Consider the following 21,574-nt stretch of genomic DNA (forward strand, 5'->3'; position numbering starts at 1 on the left):
ACTTTGTATGCTTTTTCTTTAACTTTTATGCTGTCCTTGACTTCCCTCATCAGCCATGGATGCCTTGTCCTCCCCTTAACATGTTTCTTCCTCATTGGGATGAATTTCTGTTGTGCCTCCCGAATAACCCCCAAAAGCTCCTGCCATTGCTGTTCTACTGTCTTCCCTGCTAAGCTTCTTTTCCAATCAACTCTGGCCAGCTCCTCCCTCATGTCTTTGTAGTTACTCTTATTTAATTGTAATACCGTTACATCTGATTGCAGCTTCTCCCTCTCAAACTGCAGGGTAAATTCTATCATATTGTGGTCACTGCTCCCTAAGGGTTCCTTCACCTTAAGTTCCCTAATCAAGTCTGCCTCATTACACATCACACATCACTAAATCCAGAATTACCTGTTCCCTAGTAGGCTGTGTCACAAGCTGCTCCAAAAAAACATCTCTTAGACATTCCACAAATTTATTTTCTTGGGATCCACTACCAACCTGATTTTCCCAGTCCACCTGCATATTGAAGTCCCCCATGATTATTGTAATATTGCCTTTTTTACATGCCTTTTCTATCTCCTAATTTATTTTCTGCCCCACCTCCTGTCTACTACAACTGTCCCATGGTACAACCTGAAATACTCCGAGCTCACCCGGTTCGTTCGCACACTTGCTGTTGGCGCCTGGTACAACAACCGGATCCAGTCCACAAACCCCTGCCCAAATCCAAATCGCCTCAACACCTCCCACAAATAGTCTCACTCCACCCAGTCGAAGGCCTTCGATGCACCCATGGCGACCACCACCGTCACATTTCGTCCCTCCTGGGGCATTATTATCACATTTAACAACTCCCTGATGTTAGCTGACAAATGCCTCCCCTTTACAAACCCCATCTGATCCTCCCCTATTAACCCCTGGCACACAGTCCTCAATTCGTGAGGATAAAAACTTGGCCAGCAACTTAGCGTCCACATTTGGTAATGGAATTGGCCGGTAAGATCCACACTCCAAATCCTTATCCCTCTTTAAAATTAAGGAGATCGAGGCCTGCAATAATGTAGGGGGGGGAGCACCCCCTTCTCCCTCGCCTCACTGAATGCTCCTTACCAGCAGGGGGCCCAGATCCCCCGAAAAAGTTTTATAAAATTCCACCGGGAACCCATCTGGGCCCGGGTCCTTCGCCCGAATACCTTCCAACAGCTCTACCAGCCCAATGGGGCCTCCCAGTCCTGCCACCAGATCCTCCTCCACCTTAGGGAACACCAGCCTATCCAAGAAACATCTCATTCTCTCCACCCCGGCCGGGGGTTTCGACTCATGTAGCCACTTATAAAAGTCCTGGAACACCCCATTCACCCCCACCGGGTCCAAGACCATATTCCCCCTCCTACCCTTCATCTTTCCTATCTCCCTCGCTGCCTCCTGCTTCCTCAATTGGTGTGCCAACATCCTACTCGTCTTTCCCCTCCTATTCATAGACCACCCCCCCAGCTTTCCTCAACTGCCCTACCACCTTACCTTTAGATATCAGTCCAAACTTCATCTGGTGTTTCTGCATCTCCCTCAACAACCCCACCTCAAGGCCTCCGAATATCTCCTATCCACCTGCAGAATCTCATCCACCAACCTCGACATTTCCGCCCGCTCCACTTTGTCTCTATGCGCCCGTAATGAAATGAACTCCCCCCTTACCACTGCCTTCAACACCTCCCATAACGTGGCAGCCAAAATCTCCGCCGTGTCATTCAACTCCACCTATCCCCGAATAGCAGCCCTCACCCGCTCACAGACCTCGTCATCTGCCAATAGTTCCACATCCAACCTCCACTGCGGGCGCTGGTCCCCACTCCGATTTGTTGTGTTATGTAATTTGGAATCACACAAGCTGCCACTTGATGCAGTTTTGAGTAAAAGATGCTCCAGACTTTGAAGTGAGTTCAATGTGTTTTATTGAACTATTAGCACAGTTCTCAATGAGTTTGACTCTCTGCTAATCTAAATGTAGTAATTCAGTCTAACTGAACCAGCCTTGCTCTAAGCCACGTGCTGGGGTGTGATGCTGGGGATACACCCTGTCTCACTCTGTAGATGTTGGTCTGTGGAAAGAGGCGGGGTGTGAGTGCCTCATCCCTTTTATAGTGAGATACCACCCCTGAGTGTCCTGACTGCTCATTGGTCGTGCCTTATTCTATATGATCATGAGCTGCATGTTTGCATATCATGACATCTCCCCTTTTTTTTATGTTTTGTTGGCGTATGTGAATGTATTTGCATGTAAATGAGTCTGTCTAACGTGACTGACGGAGGACAACAGAACAGAGCAAACAAAACAAATGTTCACAAGTCCAGTCTCTGAGGCTTGCGTCTGATCCTGGTCGACCTCCGGAGAGGTGGCGGAGGGGATGACGGCGCCTTCACAGGCGGGATGGAAGCTTGACTGGCGGCCTCGTGGTGCGAGGTATCAGGAGGTGGCAATTCAACATATGGAAATGGAGGAGAAAGTGGTTGCGGGCAGGCAACTTTGTGCAGTGCCCGTCGATTCCTTCGTACGATGGAGCCATCCGCCATACGTACAACATAAGAACAACGACAGCCGGGGCAGACCACCCACTATCCGGTATCTGGATCCTGACAGTGTCTGCCGGGGATAGCATGGCCAGATCGGTGGCATGGGCATCATAGCCCTGCTTTGACAGTCTCTGAGCTGCTGCATCTTCTGCAGCACCGGGAGGTGATCCAGGCTGGGCAGGTGTATGGCTGGAAGCGTTGTCTGCAGGTCGCTGTTCATCAGGAGTTGAGCCGGCGACATGCCAGTGGACAATGGAGTCGCCCTGTACGTGAGCAGTGCAGATGAGCTGTTTCTCAATGTACACCTCTTTCTCGACTTTTCCATTGGACTGCAGATAGTGCGGACTGGAGGTGACATACTGAAATTGTATGACCTGGCAAACGTCGACCATCCTCGACTGTTAAAGCACGGGCCATTGTCGCTCATGACGGTGATTGGGATGCCATGCCTTGAGAATGTCTCCTTACAGGCTTTGATGACGGTCCGAGAGGTGAAGTCCGGGAGCTTCAGCACCTCAGGGTAATTCGAGAAATAGTCGATGATCAATATGTAGTCGCGACCATAGTCGATGATCAATATGTAGTCGCGACCATTCGCATGAAAGAGGTCGATGCCAACCTTGGACCACGGAGAGGTCACTATGTCATGCTGTTGGAGCGTCTGCTTACTCTGCGCTGGCTGGAACCGCTGACAGGTAGCACAGTTCAGGACCATGTTCGTGATGTCCTGGCTGATGCCAGGCCAGTAGACAGCTTGCCGGGCTCTGCGTCTGCACTTCTCGACGCCCAGGTGTCCCTCATGAATCTGGCGCAGCACCAAGCTCTGGAGACTGAGCGGAATGACAATCCTGTCCAGCTTGAGGAGGATACCATCAATCACCGTCAGGTCGTCCTTCACATTGTAAAATTGTGGGCACTTCCCTTTCTGCCAGCCATTGGTGAGGTTGTGGATGACGTGCTGCAAGAGGGGGTCCTTGGCTGTTTCATCACGGATGAGAACTATTTTCTCATCTGTTGCCAGGAGAGTGCTAGCACACAGCTGCACCTGCGATTCGATGTGCTGGATGATCTCCAGCGGCTCACTGGGCGAGCTGACGGAGCGGGACAATGCATCAGCGATGATGAGCTCCTTGTCAGGTGTGTACACCAAGTTGAAGTCATACCTCCTAAGTTTAAGCAGGATTCTCTGCAACCGAGGCGTCATGTCGTTCAGGTCCTTGTGGATTGTGTGGACCAGAGGCCTATGATCCATCTCGACAGTGAATGTCAGCAGGTTGTAGACATAATCATGAAATTTGAGGATGCAGGTGAGAAGACCCAAACACTCCTTCTCAATCTGTGCATGTCTGGTTTCAGTGGGCGTCATCGCCCTTGATGCGTAGGCTACTGGTGCCCAGGATGATGTGTCATCTCGTTGAAGCAACACCGCACCGATGCCATCCTGACTCGCATCTGTGGATATCTTTGTCTCCCGGTCCATGTCGAAGAATGCCAGGACTGGTGCAGTGGTGAGCTTGGCTTTCAGCTCCAGCCACTCTGTCTGGTGTGCCGCCTTCCACTCAAAGGCAGTTGACTTTTTCACCAGGTTGCGTAGGGCCGTGGTGTGTGTGGCCAGGTTTGGAATGAACTTGCCCAGAAAATTGACCATACCCAAGAAGCGCAGCACCGCCTTTTTGTCCTCAGGGACCTTCATCACCTCAATGTCTGGGCGCACACCATGCTGTGAGATCTGGTCGCCTAGGAACTTGAGCGTCGATGTGCCAAAACAACATTTGGACCTGTTTAACTTTAGGCCGTTAGCATGTACACGCGGAATACCTTCTGGAGACGGGACACATGTTCTTCAGTGGTCGTGGACCATATGATGATGTCGTCCACGTACACACAAACCCCTCAATGCCTTCCATCATCTGCTTCATGATACGATGGAATATCTCCGATCCTGAGATGATGCTAAATGGCAAGCGATTGTAGCAGTATCTGCCAAAAGGCGTGTTGAAGGTGCAGTGCCTTCTGCTGGACTCTTCCAGCTGGATTTGCTAAAATCCCTGTGATGCATCCAATTTGGTGAAGAAGCGCGCGTGTGCCATCTCACTCGTGAGTTTCTCCCGCTTCGGGATGGGGTAGTGTTCCCGCATGATATTCTTATTGAGATCGTTGGGATCAATGCAGATGTGCAGGTCCCCTGAAGGCTTCTTTACGCACACCTTCGAGCTGACCCAGTCAGTCGGTTCGGTGACCTTGGATATGATGCCTTTTTGCTGAAGATCCTTGAGCTGTGCCTTCAGGCGCTCTCTCTGTGGAGCAGGGACTCGTCGTGGTGCCACTGGCTTGGCATCAGGCCATAGCAGGATCTTGTATTGATACGGCAGCATGCCCATCCCGTCGAACACATCTAGATACTGGGTGAGGATGTCGTCGATGCCGGCCTGAAGATCCACATGGGAGGATGTCGTGGTGTAAACCCCACTGGCTTGACATCAGGCCGTAGCAGAATCTTGTATTGATACAGCAGCATGCCCATCCCGTCGAACACATCTAGATACTGGGCGAGGATGTCGTCGATGCCGGCCTGAAGATCCACATGGGAGGATGTCGTGGTGTAAACCCCACTGGCTTGACATCAGGCCGTAGCAGAATCTTGTATCGATACAGCAGCATGCCCATCCCGTCGAACACATCTAGATACTGGGCGAGGATGTCGTTGATGCCGGCCTGAAGATCCACATGGGAGGATGTTGTGGTGTAAACCCCACTGGCTTGACATCAGGCCGTAGCAGAATCTTGTATCGATATGGCAGCATGCCCATCCCGTCGAACACATCTGGATACTGGGCGAGGATGCCGTCGATGCCGGCCTGAGGATCCACATGCGAGGATGCCGTGGTGTAAACCCTTTTAATGAGGTTAGCTGTTTGCAGGCGTGCGCACCTAGTAGGGATGCCCTGTCCGGCTTAACAATTTCAAAGCGTAACCGTGCTTGTGTGTGTCGGTTGGATACATGCAGATGGCAGGATACCAGTGCAGTGATGGCATTCCCGTTGTAATCCAGGAGCTTGCAGGCAGCTGGAAGGATCGTGCAGGGCTTCTTAATGTGTCTGAAGCCTGCCTATGAGAGGAGGTTGGCAGAGGCACCTGTGTCCAGCTTGAACTGGATGGGGCAGTGGTTGACCTTCATCACTGCTCGCCATTCGTCCTCGGAATCCACAGCTAGGATCGCTTGGACTTGCGATGTGTCTTATGTGGCATATTCACACTTTGTAATAATGCCCACATGGTAGGCATTGTCCAGGCATTCAGCATCTGGATCCGTTGCACTGCCGGGATCGTAGCACACTCCGGATGCGCCTTCGTCGGAATTGGGAGCGCTGGCTCGGGACTGGTGATGCAGATCTGCATAGTGGTCTGGCTTCCCGCTGTTTAAACAGCGTCTGCCTCTTGCAGGGCAGTGTTTCTTTAAATGGGCGGTGCCACAGTTCAAACACGTCATGATGTCGGCGTCCTGACGCTCTGCGCGTCGTTGCACATGCGCAGTGCAGTTCTCAGACATCTGCAACCTGTGCAGTGCGGGCTTCAGCCGTTTCGTTATCCTGTTCGCATCGCGCATGCGTCGGGAAGATTGCGCGAAATGGCCGCTTTCGTCAATGTTGAGGCGCTGCACCCGGGAGATGGCCTGCACACTCTCCGCCTCGTGGGAGGCTAGTTTATAATTTTCCGCCGTTTTGTACTGGGAATAGCGATTTTTGGCGTGCTCATGCACTGTGCATGTTTCAATCGCGACTGGCAGGGTCATATGCTTGATCTTCAGTAACGGCTCTCTCAGAGGATCAGAGTGAACTCCAAAAATGATTTGATCTCTGATCATGGAGTCAGTGATATCACCGAAGTTGCAGGATTGCGCTAGCAGTCTAAGGTTAGTTAAATATGAGGTGGAATAAACTCTTCCCCTGCCACTCCTGCATTTTTTTCCCATCAAAACATCTCCCTTTAATCGGGGAAAATGCCCAAAACTACTGGTACAAGCGGGAGCTGCCAAATGTGCGACCTCTCACACCATGGCCGTCACCGGAAGCAGAAGCCCTGCCTTTTAATCAACACCCCCAATTCTCAATAATTGTTCCCCAACACTCTCTGCTCAACAGCTGAAGCCTCTTTCCACCCAGCTCAGCAACTGAAACTCCCCCCGTCACGCCCAGTTAACAACTGAAGCTTTACTAATATTATAACCCGCACGAGACCTATGGGGTTGGAGCAGTCAGTCTCCCCATGAGTCTCACCGAATACGAACTCCCCCCGCTAAGGGGGGGGGGAGCCCAAGGACATTCATGATTGAGATCTGTATAAAGTAGGCCAGGTATGGAACCGACAAGGCAGACCCGACTGGTATCTGATGTATATTGTAAATATAGTTGTTTTGCAAAAAAACAAGTTTTCCTTGGACCATCTCGCTTCGGACTTGTATGTGGCCTACTAAAACCCACCACTCAGCAACTTAAGTCAGTGTTCTTCAAACGTTTTTTCCGGGGACCCATTTTTACCAACCGGCCAACCATCGGGACCCAACCCGGCCAATCTTCGCGACCCATGCCGGCATACCTGCGCGACCTACCATTTTCTCTTACCTTGTTTGCTGCTGACAAACATGGAGGAAATGGTTTTGTGTCCCTTTGGCCCTCGTACACACTCCTCCAATGGAACCTGTTGGATGAAGGTGAAGCCTTCCGGTGTTGGAAAGTATGGAGTCTCCATCTGTCCAAAGTTCTGCATTTTTTTCCTGTAAAATTTTATCAAATAAATCCCCCCCGAACTTGTGAAGAAAAAGAAAAATGAAATGAATAAAATAAATGAAAAAAAGAAAAATTTAATGAATAAAATAAATGAATAAACCCTCCCCCCCGAACTTGTAAATCAAAAAGCTGCAACCGTTTTTTAAAAAACGGCCGCACTGCGCATGCGCACTGATGATCGGGCAGGCATGCGCAGTGCGGCCGTATTTGTTTTACATGATCGTGGCCATTTTGAAGACCGCTTGCAGCCGGTGTAATTAACAGCCAGCTGCTGCGGCCGTTGCGTGCAGATTTGCGTGATCGGGAGCGCCGCGACGGATGGCTCCGCGACCCTCCCAACACCCGCCCGCGACCCACCCGCGGGTCGCGCCCCCGAGTTTGACAATGCCTCACTTAAGTGACCCTCACAATAGCTAACCTCCTCCTACTGAACAGCAAAACTCTGCCCCCACCCCGCTCCAGTATTGAAGCCTTCCCCCCTATCCTGCCCTACTCAACAGCTCTTGTACCCCATTCCACATTTTTCAATCTGGGTTCACACAACGTCCAAGGCATTAAAATGGGAACACCAGGATAAAGTTTGGGAAGAACTGATCTAGTGACAATGATATAACACATTTTAAGACGATGATAGAGAAGGACATATGTTAATAGATTGGAGTAAAGATAATTTTGAGAGGCTAAGATCAGAAGTTCAGAAAATAAAATGGGTAACTATATTGGAAAACAATGATGTAGAACAATGGGACTCATTTTAGGCATGGCACGGCTGCACAGTGGTTAGCACTGCTGCCCCACAGTGCAGGGACCCGGTTTCAATTCCCGCTTTGGGTGACTGTCTGTGTGGGGTGTGCACATTCTGCCTGCATCTGTGTGGGTTTCTTCCGGGTGCTCCAGTTTCCTCACATAGTCGCAAAGATGTGCAAGTTAGGTGGATTGGCCATGCTAAATTGCCTCTTAGTGTCCAGGGATGTGCAGGTTAGGTGGGTTTAATGGGACAGGGTGCGAGGATTGGTCTAGGTAGGGTGCTCTTTTGGAGGATTGGTGCAGACTCGATGGGCTGCATGGCCTCCTTCTGCACTGTAGGGATTCTATGATTTTAAAAGGAACAAACTGAACACTAGTGGTGCTCCCTGGAAGAATAAAGACATAAGAGAACAATTGAACGTTAGAAACAGGGCACAGCTTCAGCACAAAGAGAGCAGTGGAGTGTGTGATAAGAGAACGTATGAATTGATTATGTCAATGTCAAAAAACAATTAGGAAGACAAAGAGGAACTATCAAATTACGAAGGAACATAAAACAAACTAATGAAATATTTTACAGGAACAAAAATAAAAAGGTGGGTTGTGAATGTTTATTTCCTTAACACCCAAAATGTAAACATACTTCACACCTACTCCCTAAACCAGCAGGTACGCACACATAAGAAAATATGATTTGTTGACATGTAATATGCAGTTAGTTATGGGCCAGGGTTTAGAGAACTCCAAAGTGTATCATGGAGTTCACCTGACCCACAACCTTTACTAGTTTGTGGTATGGGGAGCACACGGCCCACTCTCCAGGTGTGGTACAGCAGAAATGGGAAAGTATTTTTTTTAAAGCAAAACAATGTTTATTCTATGAACTCAAGTTAACCTTTTTAAAACAGACAGTGAACAGCTTAGCAACCATTAATTCAAATACAACCCCCAAAGACTACAACACTAAGTAAACCTTTAAGCTTTCCTTTTTAACATCCATACGACTTAAAAACAAAACCTTTATCAGAAGCACATCAGATTAAAGTCACTACTGAAAACATTTATAATTCTGAATTCACCAAATGATCACGAGATAATCTTTTGATGGCAGAGAGAACAGCAATACACCTGCTTGGTCTGGCTTCAGCTCCAACACTGAAAACGAAACTAAAACACACCCTGCAGCCTGCTCAAAAACGAAAGTAAAAAGCTGACAGACAGCCCAGCTCCACCCACTCTCTGACATCACTGCAGTAGTAAACACCCATCTCTTAAAGGTACTCTCACTACAGATATTTATATACATACCCATTTATAAACACCCATTTCTTAAAGGTACTCCCACACGACAAGTTTGAATACTAGCAGAGCAACAAAAGCAGGTTACCTGTTTGCATTCCTGAAGGTTGAAAACATTACAGGCCTGATGGATTCTTCCTTGGTTCCTTGAAGACAAATGGAAGTTGTAAGTTTCTTGCACTCCAGACAAAATTATGGGTAAGCTCCTGTAGAGAAAAAGTAAAATCTTCCAGTTGAAACAAATTAGCCCATTTTCACTGCCTAAGATGACTGTCTTTTCCATGCACGATTATTTCATTTTGCTGGGTGATCTCTCCCTCTGAAATGATCCTCCCAAACTACCTTGCTCAGCTCCACCTCCAGCCAGTTTCATACATGTGATGTTAATATCATGTATTCCATTGTCCACACAAATGTGTTGGAGCCAATGTAATTTAAACACAATGAGACAATGTTTGACATACTATCAACATTCCAATTATGATCATCTCATTGAATGGCTTTAATGGAAAACACATCTTCATGATGCCAGCGGGTCCAGCAGTTTTTGTCATTTTAAAGTTTGTCCATTGAGATGGTGCAATTAGCACCTGGGAAAGACATTTGCATTTTCCAGATATATTGGCCAGGATTCGCCTTTTGAGAGACCAAATGCTGATGCCGGGATGGATTTGCGAGAGTTCTACATGGACGAAGGCGGTGCCGGTCCCTGAGCGATTCAGTACATGTTAATGGGCTAGCACCAGAGCCACATGGATCTAGTGCAATTCCAACCAACGCTGGTATCTGATCATGCCGTGATTGGGATTGACACTGTAGAGCCTGACAGCTGCAGCCGCATATAAGCACCCCACTCCCCACACACATTCTTTCGAGCCAAGATGATGCCGCTCCGAAGAGCGGACCTGGGATTCACAGATACAGAGCTGGAAATATTGTTAGATGCTGTGGAGGAGAACAAAGAACAAAGAAAATTACAGCACAGGAACAGGCCCTTCGGACCTCCCAGCCTGCGCCGATCCAGATCCTTTATCTAAACCTGTCACCTATTTTCCAAGGATCTTCTTCCCTCTGTTCCCCGCCCGTTCATATAACTGTCTAGATGCATCTTAAATTATGCTATTGTGCCCGCCTCTACCACCTCCGCTGGCAAAGCGTTCCAGGCACCCATCACTCTCTGCGTAAAAAACTTTCCACGCACATCTCCCTTAAACTTTCCCCCTCTCACCTTGAAATCGTGACCCCTTGTAATTGACACCTCCACTCTTGGAAAAAGCTTGTTGCTATCCACCCTGTCCATACCTCTCATAATTTTGTAGACCTCAATCAGGTCCCCCCTCAACCTCCGTCTTTCCAACAAAACAATCCTAATCTACTCAACCTTTCTTCATAGCTAGCACCCTCCATACCAGGCAACATCCTGGTGAACTTCCTCTGCACCCTCTCTAAAGCATCCACATCCTTCTGGTAATGTGGCGACCAGAACTGCACGCAATATTCCAAATGTGGCCTAACCAAAGTCCTATACAACTGTAACATGACCTGCCGACTCTTGTACTCAATACCCCGTCCGATGAAGGCAAGCATGCTGTATGCCTTCTTGACCACTCTATCGACCTGTGTTGCCACCTTCAGGGTACAATGGACCTGAACTCCCAGATCTCTCTGTACATCAATTTTCCCCAGGACTCTTCCATTCACTGTATAGTCCGCTCTTGAATTAGATCTTCCAAGATGCATCACCTCGCATTTGCCTGGATTGAACTCCACCTGCCATTTCTCTGCCCAACTCTCCAATCTATTTATATTTTGCTGTATTCTCTGACAGTCCTCCTCGCTATCTGCAACTCCACCAATCTTAGTATCATCTGCAAACTTGCTAATCAGACCACCTATACCTTCGTCCAGATCATTTATGTATATCACAAACAACAGTGGTCCGAGCACGGATCCCTGTAGAACACCACCAGTCACGTTTCTCCATTTTGAGACACTCCCTTCCACCACTACGCTCTGTCTCCTGTTGCCCAGCCAGTTCTTTATCCATCTAGCTAGCACACCCTGAACCCCATACGACTTCACTTTTTCCATCAATCTGCCTTGGGAAACTTTATCAAATGCCTTACTGAATCCATGTATATGGCATCTACAGCCCTTCCCTCATCTATTAATGTTGTCACTTCCTCAAAGAATTCTATTAGGTTTGTAAGACATGACCGTCCCTGCACAAAACCATCACTGATAAGTCTATTTTCTTCCAAATGTGAATAGATCCTATCCCTCAGTATCTTCTCCAACAGTTTGCCTACCTCTGATGTCAAGCTCACAGGTCTATAATTCCCTGGATTATCCCTGCTACCCTTCTTAAACAAAGGGACCACATTACCAATTCTCCAGTCCTCTGGGACTTCACCCGTGCTCAAGGATGCTGCAAAGATATCTGTTAAGGCCCCAGCTATTTCTTCCCTCGCTTCCCTCAGTAACCTGGGATAGATCCCATCCGGACCTGGGGACTTGTCCACCTTAATGCCTTTTAGAATACCCAAAACTTCCCCCTTATGCCGACTTGACCTAGAGTATTTAAACATCCATCCTTAGCCTCAACATCCGTCATGTCCCTCTTCTTGGTGAATACCGATGCAAAGTACTCATTAAGAATCTCACCCATTTCCTCTGACTCCACGCATAAATTCCCTCTTTTGTCTTTGAGTCGGCCAATCCTTTCTCTAGTTTCCCTCTTGCTCCTTATATACGAGTAAAAGGCTTTGGGATTTTCCTTAATCCTGTGAGCCAAAGATATTTCATGACCCCTTTTAGCCCTCTTTATTGCACGTTTGAGATTTGTCCTACTTTCCCGATATTCCTCCAAAGCTTCATCAGATGTAAGTCGCCTAGATCCTAGCTTCCTTTTTCATCTTAGCTAGTTTCACAATTCCACCCGTCATCCATGGTTCCCTTATCTTGCCATTTCTATCCCTCATTTTCACAGGGACATGTCTGTCCTGCACTCTATCCAACCTTTCCTTAAAAGACTCCCACATTTCAAATGTGGATTTATCCGTAAAGAGCTGCTCCCAATCCACATTCCCTAGCTCCTGCCGAATTTAGTTATACTTGGCCTTTCCCCAATTTAGCACTCTTTCTTTAGGACCACTCTCATCTTTGTCCATGAGTATTCTAAAACTTACGGAATTGTGATCGCTATTCCCAAAGTAATCACCGACTGAAACTTTAACCACCTGGCCGGGATCATTCCCCAATACCAGGTCCAGTATGGCCCCTTCCCGAGTAGGACTATTTACATACTGCTCTAAAAAACTCTCCTGCATGCTCCTTACAAATTCTGCTCCATCTACGCCTGCAACACTACATGAGTCCCATTCAATGTTGGGGAAGTTAAAATCTCCCATCACGACCACCCTATTGCTCCTACATTTTTCTATAATCTGTCTACATATTTGTACCCCTACTTCACGCTCGCTTTTGGGAGGCCTGTAGTAAAGTCCCAACAATGTTAGTGCACCCTTCCTATTTCTTAGCTCTACCCATATTGCCTCAATGCTCGAATCCTCCATTGTGCCCTCCTTAATCATAGCTGTGATATCATCTCTGACCAGTAATGCAACTCCTCCACCCATTTTACCTCCCTCTCTATCCCTCCTGAAGCATCTATACCCTGGGATATTTAGTTGCCAGTCTTGCCCTTCCCTCAACCAAGACTCCGTAATACCAATAACATCATATTCCCAGGTACTAATCCAAGCCCTAAATTCATCTGCCTTACCTGCTACACTTCTCGCATTGAAACAAATGCACCTCAGACCATCCCTTTGCATTCATCATCTCTTCCCTGTCTACTCTTCCCCTGAGTCATATTGAGTTTATTATCTAGTACCTTACTGGCTTTAGTTGCTGCCTCTTTACTGACCTCTAACTTCCTAATCTGGTTCCCATCCCCCTGCCACATTAGTTTAAAGCCTCCCCAACAGTGTTAGCAAAAGCACCCCCTAGGACATTAGTTCCAGTCCTGCCCAGGTGTAGACCATCCGATTTGTAATGGTCTCACCGCCCCCAGAACCGTTCCAATGTCCCAAAAATCTGAATCCCTCCCTCCTGCATCATCTCTCAAGCCACGTATTCATTCTGACTATTCTTGAATTTCTACTCTGACTGTCTCGTGGCACTGGTAGCAATCCTGAGATTACTACCTTTGAGGTCCTACTTTTTAACTTATCTCCTAACTCCCTAAATTCTAATTGTAGGACCTCATCCCGTTTTCTACCTATATCGTTGGTGCCTATATGCACCACGACAACTGGCTGTTTGCCCTCCCCCTTCAGTATGTCCTGCAGCCGATCTGAGACATCCCTGACCCGTGCATCCGGGAGGCAACATACCTTTCGGGAGTCTCGTTTTCGACCACAGAAACGCCTGTCTACTCCCCTTACGATTGAATCCCCTATGACTATAGCCCTGCCAGTCTTTTTCCCGCCCTTCTGTGCAGCAGAGCCAGCCACTGTGCCATGAGCCTGGCTATTACTGCCTTCCCATGGTGAGTCATCTCCCCCAACAGTATCCAAAACGGTATACCTGTTTTGGAGGGAGATGACCGCAGGGGACACCTGCACTGCCTTCCTGCTCTTTCTCTGCCTTTTGGTCACCCATTCCCTGTCTCCCTCACCAATCCTAATCTGCGGTGTGACCAACTCAATGAACGTTCTATCCACGGCCTCCTCAGCATCGCGGATGCTCCAAAGTGAGATCATCCGCAGCTCCAGAGCCGTCATGCGGTCTAACAGGAGCTGCAGCTGGACACACCTCCCGCACATGAAGGAGTCAGGGGCATCGGCCGCGTCCCTGAACTCCCACATTGAGCACGAGGAGCATAACACGGGTCTGGGATCTCCTGCCATTTTTACACTTTACCTTAATTGATTACAAATATAATATGAAATAATGAATAAGTGAAAGGAATAAGGATTTTACTCACCAATCACAATACTTACCAACCCACGAAGAGTTAAATTTCTCCCATTGACTTACCTTCCCGACAGACCCCTGGCCACTGCGCCTGCCGAAAATCTGAAGCTATAACTTGCGGATAAAAGAAAAAGAAAAGAGAGAGCTTACCTGATATTCACTCACCCCCTTAGGTTAGAGGAGGTGGGAAACACTCCAAGTGTAGTGTCTCGGGTTTAGCAACCGCCCAACTTAAATAGAGGTAAAAATCAAACACTTAAGCACCTACCTGATTCTCAAGCTGCACTCCGGCTCCCTCTCTCTCTCCCGCTCCTGGAAATGAAGGCCGCTGGAACCTGGGGGCAAGTTTAAACACCTACCTGAATCCCAAGCTGCACTCGCTGCGCTCCGACTCCCTCTCTCTCTCCCGCTCCCGGAAATGAAGGCCGCTGGAACCTGGGTGCAAGTTTAAACACCTACCTGAATCCCAAGCTGCACTCGCTGTGCTCCGGCTCCCTCTCTCTCTCCCACTCCCGGAAATAATGTGGGACACCCTGTTTCCCGGGGTGGGAAGGAGACTGTCACCCGCGGATGTAAACTGGGCCTGGGCGCAGGTGGCAGAGGCCATGAGCGCCGTGGGCCTCACCGCCAGTATTGAACAGCAGTGCAGAAAGAAGCTGCATGACCTTCTCATGGCAGCTCAGGTGAGTCACCACCTCCGTGCCACTGGTACCATCCCCGTCCCACACCCATAACCCTCTCTACTGAACGTTGCCCCCACCAGGCACGCTGGGTGAGGATGAGCAACCACCCAGGCCAGCCAAGGTGAGCCACCTCCACCATCGTGCTCCTGGCACCAACCCTCACCCATAACCTCCCCCATGTAGGGGGCAATCGAACCCCACCCACTGGAGGTCCATGGGCACCACACCCTGCATCACATGGCAACACCTATTCTTCCCACCATGGCCGGCTGCCCTGCACACACAGGCTGGCCACATACGGTGTCTCCCACCGTGCATTGTCTGTTCCCCCTCTCCAACCCAGGAGAAGGTGGCCCACAACCCTTGGCAGAGAGAGAAGACCTGAGGGGACTCGCCGGATGTGTGACCCCTCACTGCCGCATCACACAGCAGAGGGCGTTAGACCTGGGTGGTGGTCTGGAGAGCGGGCAAATGCCGAGGCGGAGGTGGCACCATCCTCACACCCTTACACCATCCCCAACCCCCATAACCCACCACCTCAACCTCGTAGGGCGACATGCATCCCATCGATCACCCCCTAGACCTGGGGCATCCCAATGATGGCGGCAAATCCCGTTGCCCGGGCAACCGGTGGGCTCGGCCCATAATCGGCGTGATGTATTGCACCGTCCATAACAGCAAGGATGCACCTGTGCATGGAGGTCTGTAGATCCTAGACTGGTCCCCATTTGACGTGTGGAAGGACCCCATCATGTAGAAGTTCAGGGCGACTGTCACCTTCACAGCCACTGGGAGCGGGTATCCTCCCCCATACTGCTGCGGTTCCAGGTGCGCCATGATGCGTCAGTGATGTTACACAATCTCCCTGCTCAACCAGAGCCTAGGGTGACACGGCCTGTCTGGCACGTCTTCGAATGACAGGCGCTGTCAGTACACATGAGGCCTGATGCGGCGCCAACTTCCCACCCCCTCCTCGGTCTTTTGGATGGCCGGCTCTCCATTCTCATTGGCTGGCCCCCTACTCCTCTGGCAGGCTTCTGTCCTGAATGGTCCTCCTCGAGTAGCTCCTGCTCGTACAGCCTCCTGGCGTCCGCCAGGGCTGTGGCGGCCAGGCAGATGCCAACCATTCCTGGTTGTATACCAAAATCCATTCTCTGTAGGGGGTGGAAGGCAGTAAAGTGAGCGCTTATCCTTGTGCCAACCAGGTCCAACGGGTTACACCTTGGTCCTGCATTGCAGCCTCTACCCCACATGCCCCCCTGCCCTCCCCCATCCCCACCCTTGCCAGTCCCCCAGACACATTACCCTCCTCACTGCACCCCTGGCTCTGTTTATGCTTGTCTTCAGGGTCTTCTGACCCTGGCACCTGTCCCTGCAGGCAGAGGTACCAGTGGCTGGCACTACCCATGCCAGTGATATGCTCTTCTCTCCTTGCCCTCCCATGGGATCTACTGTGGGCATCCCCCTTGGATGGGCCACGTAGTGCCCCGCCAGCAGGTTGGCGCCTGGTTGTGGGGGGAGGGGGGGGAGTGGGGTCTGCGGGCTCCTTGGAGGGCAGCCTTGGGAGGGCACCCATACTGCTGGTAGCACCCTGCGCAACCACGGGCCACAGTGGGGGGTTTGCTGCAAGATAGCTTCCATTCAGGCCGCGGCAATGGCGACCCGTGCCTGGACACCCTGGTCTCGGGGGTCACCCTGACTCCATGGACCATCCCCTGGTCGATTCTCCCACTCTCCCCGGCCTTGGTGGTTTCCCCCCAAGCCTGGCAGATCTTGGCTGCACCTTTGGGAACATGCCTTACCTCCTCTCTCTCCCTCAGCAGTTGTGGCGTCAGTTTCCTGATTTTAAATACCACAAGTGAACCTCACCATCGATAATTTCTCCTGGAGGAGGTGGAGCAGGATTGGAGAATGCTGGAGGCAAGCTGGTTAATGATATACCAACAGTGTTTATTGTACGGTTTGCATGCCCACACCGGTGTGTTGAATAGAATGTAGCCACACCGCTGTCAAAGCACCAGAGTATGGCATTCCATGTGGCGCTTGGCACCAGCCTCGATTTTTGGCTGGCACACAATTCTCCATCCGATCATGCTTCGCGATTCTGGCGTCGCTGGACAGAGAATCCCGCCCATTATCTCTGACTGTCCTCAAAATAGAAGAGGTCATGTGACTTTCTATGTTCATTTTTGACAAGGCGCAGTATCCATCATTTTGCTTTTTTCTAAAAGTAGTGTCCACCCCCCATCATGATTTTTGGGCATGACATGACCACAACAGCAAGGCCACGGGGAGAAGTTGGGGGAAGTGACAATTATACGATTGTCTGTCATATTGTTAGGAGGCTTGTAGTTTACCAGAGCTAAATTCTGCGCCTCTAATTTGCATCTAGCATGCAAATACAGCAACTTCACAATAATGCAAACAGCAAAATGCTGTTTTTGTGCAGCACAGCAGCACAACTCGGACATCAGCTTTTGATCTTTGTGTTCATCTGCCTCTCGCCTGAAATTGCTTCATCGTTTACACAGAAATAACGCAAGCATCATTTTGGTATTTTGATGGCAAAATTTGGCCATGGTACTCTGAGGTGGGTTTGTACGTTGTCAGACCTGGAAATAGAACATGCGTCCTGAGAGGAGCAGTATTGGATGCAGTCTGCATTGATGCTGTCGCAGTACGCTTTCTCTATTGTATAAACGTTGTAATTGGTTGTTTGAACACTTAAAATCATTTATTCATCTGAAACAAGATGTTCCCTTTAAATCGAGCCACATTGTATGATAATTGAATAAGATTATTCTACCTGTCCAGAAAAATAGTTTTGATCACTGACTGTATCGAATGATTGCATGTTTAAAATGGTGCGTTGATTGGCAGTGTGATTTTAATGAGCCAAATATATTTACCGTACAGGCCAAGTAACAGAACAGAGCCAAGCATAACGCCGAGCTGCTACTGATTGGCACGCGCTCGCTCTCCCCCGGGATTGGGTTGGCTGATCAGTTTTTTTAACGTCACTGCAACCAGATATATGGGTGCAGTTCTGCTTTACCGCAGCGTGATGCAGCTGAATATATTTCAGTGCAATTTGCTTGAAGAAAAGATCAAAACGCTGCACATGCTGAGTGTTCACTAAGAGGTTTTTTTTCGGGGCAGAAAGGATATCAGAACCGGTTAGGTTCCCGTGACTATAGAAAAAGCTTTAGTCGGTGTTGTGTTTGCGTGTGGAAGCGCATGCATTCGGTGAATCGACGCAGCACTGTTCCCTTTTTTGCATAGATGTCAGTCTGTCAGACAGCACAGCAATGAACAGGACACCTCCAACACTATTGAAGGACCCATTCTAATAGTATTTGTCCAGCAATTGCTTTGAGCAAACATACAAAGAATGCATGTTGAAAAAGAGCAAACGTCAACATCTCAGTCCACCGATAAATACCAGCCATTGACAGACAGAATACGGAGAAGATAGAAGCTACACAAGACATCAAGAAACCAACTAAAGACATCTACGCTCTTTAAAGGACTAAAGGACAAGGATAACAGTGTACACAGCATAAAGGTTTCTTGTCTCTCCAAACCTGCTGTTTGCGTTACTGATTGTGAACGGTACCTGCCATTGCTGTTTAGTATCACAGTAGCTTCTTTGTACACTGCTGATATGGCCAGCCAGCAAGATTCAGGCTTCTTTGAGATCAGCATCAAGTCTTTGCTGAAATCGTGGAGCAATAGTAAGTAAATGCCGACTATAGTATGTTTTTCTATTGGACACAATTTTTTAATGGATATTAATTTTGGTTTATATATGCCATTGTTGAATATCACTGTTTTTGTTGCTTTCCGCCGCAACTTGGAATCAAAATAACATAGATTTAAATATTTATCATTATTTGCAGAGGAATGATGCAGGGTTTGTCTTCATTGTTATTCCCTTATCAAACTGCGTTTAGGCCCACAATTGCAGTGCAATCCAGAGTAGCATTTCCTGCCTTTATTTAATTGTGTTTAGTCTTCATCGGCTAAAAAATCCCTACATTAAAAAAACAAGCGGGAGGGTGGGACTCCATGTTACTTGTTTTTATAATTGCTTATTAGAACTGCGTAGTTCTGGTAGGCAGCGGTTTTACGTTAATGTATGTTAACCGTCACACTTGACTATAGAATAATAGGCGACCCAACCACTCATTCCACGTGTCTGTGTTGGATTTTTTTGTCATTAAAAATAATAGATTTAGGTCGGAATTATGTATCCCATATATTTAAATGGTAGGTGCAATGCCTTGAATATTTGTTTATTTTGAACATATACATGGATGCTTTAGAATCGATTTGTAATACTTATCAGGCTTTAACATTTTATTGGTTTAGAAAAACAACATTTAAAAATGTGGAGGTTATGCACAGGATAATCACAATTTGCCACAATAATTGGGTAATGGTAGACTTGTTATATATTACACAAAATTAGTAAACAAATTTGAAAATTAACATTAGTGTGCATTAAGAGTCACGTATTCTATCCTATCTCTGGACCCAGGTTTGAAAATGTTTGCTTTCTGTCTGACCCTCTTGCATGTTTGTGCTCTTCAAAATATTTTAATGTGATGGCAATTTGGAATGGCCTAAACTAATGCTGTGAAAGATCAGTAGAGTCAAAGATATGTGACACTGCTGTGCTGTTTACAGTACCTGTAACTATCTTTTTAGGGTCTTTGTACAAATTCTTTGATTTTATGTTTTACATTCCACCCTCTATATTTGAGATGATACAAAACTCTGCTGCCCATACCTTAGCTTGGAAGTCACATTCCTCTGTCAACCTTGTGCTCACTGACCTACATTGGCTACCAGCCAAGCAGTGTCTTATTTTATAATTTTTATCCTTGTTTTCAAATCCCTCCATGGCTTTGCTCCTTTTTATCTGTATAATTTTCTCCAACTTCTCAACCCTGAGATACCTGTTGTCCTTTAATTTTGGTCTTTTGTGTATTCTCAATCATACTTGCTCCAACATTGATGACCATGCCTGGGCCCCAACCCCTGATGTTCCCTTCATACACCTCTCTGCCTGTCTATCTACCCTGTTCTCCTTTTAAGGGACTTATGAAAACTTACCTCTTTAACTAAGCTTTTGGTTATCTGATCTAAAATCCCCTTGCATAGCTCAGTGTCATACTTTATTTTATAGTGCTCCTGTGCAGTGCCTTGGGATGATTCATTATGACAAAGGTTCTATATAAATGTAATTTGTTGTTATGGTCATGCAAACATGTATTTACATCACTATTTGATTTCAAATTCCTTATGCAGTTTGTTGACATAATTCATAGCCATTATCCAATAACAGAATTAAAAGCCCATTTTTCATTCAAAGGCGTAGACCATTAAAGATTTAACACTACAGAGCACTCATTTTTATTCAAAGTTATTGAATTTTTGAGAAGGAAAAATAAGTACTATGTTAATTACATAAAATTACATAGAGTACACAGCACTGAAATAGGCCATTCAGTAGACTCTTGCCTTTCTTTACCTAACTTTTGCAAGCAGCACAATCTTCCTTCTGTTTCTTTTCTGTCATTAGCTTACCTAGCTCCATTTAAATGCATCTATGCTGTTTGCTACAGCCACTCCCTGTGACAGCAAGTCCCACATTCTTACCACTTGCTGGATAAAGGGATTTCTTGTAGACTATCTTATATTGATAGCCTCTAGTTTTGCTCTCTCGCTCTCTTTCTCTCTCTCTCTCTCTCTTCCTAGTACCCTCACTCTCTGCAATACTCTATCAAAATCTTTCATAATTTTAATGACCTACATTAGGTCATTCCTCAACCATCTGTTTTCAAGACCCAGCCTGTTCATCCTTTCCTGAAAGTGTAACATCAAAGTTCCGGTATCATCCTTGTGAATCTATTCTTCATCCTCTCCACTGTCTATATCCGTTTTGTTATCTGATGACCAGGATTGTAAACAGTACACTAACCAAGGTTCATTACAAGTTTAGTATAACCTCTTAATTTTTAAAATCTATCCCTCTTGAAAAAAGTGCATTCTTTTCTAATGGCCTATTAGCCTTCAATGCTACAGTAATTTGTGTATTTGAAATCCAGATATGTACCCAATTTAGATCTGTTTTTTAAGTGATATGTGCTGTCCTTGAGGTGAATTTTCCCAGGTTCTTGGAGATGGCTTGTGGTGGTAGGGGGAGGTGGCTTCAAGGAATTTAGGGAAAGATGCACTGGGCCAGTTTGCAGCTGGCTGCTTTTCTGAGGGATGGGTTTGTCCTGATGCCGCAACCGAGTGTATCTAAAGTGGGAAATCAATTTCGGTAGTTAAAGGATCAATTTCCAGTGATTTTGCGAATACAAAGATAATTTTGCCAACATTTCACAGACCTCACTGCTATATCAGCACCCTATTGCATTGCTAGAGTGACCAGCAGCCTTCAGTGTTACCAGTAAGCAGCAAGAATGGCAGGATTATAGAGGTGCCACCATTATCTGGCGTGGCCGACACTGC

General features: G+C 47.5%; 1 protein-coding gene across 6 annotated transcripts in view; it reads left to right on the plus strand.

Moving 5' to 3' along the window:
- The window catches only part of LOC140391931 (protein furry homolog), a 790,380-nt gene that overhangs the window by 195,871 nt on the left and 572,935 nt on the right, over window positions 1-21,574 (plus strand). For 2 of the 6 annotated variants that reach the window (XM_072476990.1, XM_072476993.1), the window contains exon 1: window positions 18,086-18,786. The exons of the other annotated variants lie outside the window; for them this stretch is intronic. In XM_072476990.1, coding sequence (XP_072333091.1) covers window positions 18,717-18,786 — 70 coding nt within the window. In that variant the 5' untranslated portion in view covers window positions 18,086-18,716. Of the gene's footprint in view, window positions 1-18,085; window positions 18,787-21,574 lie in introns of those variants that run through there. 6 annotated transcript variants of the gene reach the window in all.

The sequence above is a fragment of the Scyliorhinus torazame genome, chromosome 15, assembly GCF_047496885.1.
Source record: "Scyliorhinus torazame isolate Kashiwa2021f chromosome 15, sScyTor2.1, whole genome shotgun sequence".
NCBI classification, from domain to species: domain Eukaryota; kingdom Metazoa; phylum Chordata; class Chondrichthyes; order Carcharhiniformes; family Scyliorhinidae; genus Scyliorhinus; species Scyliorhinus torazame.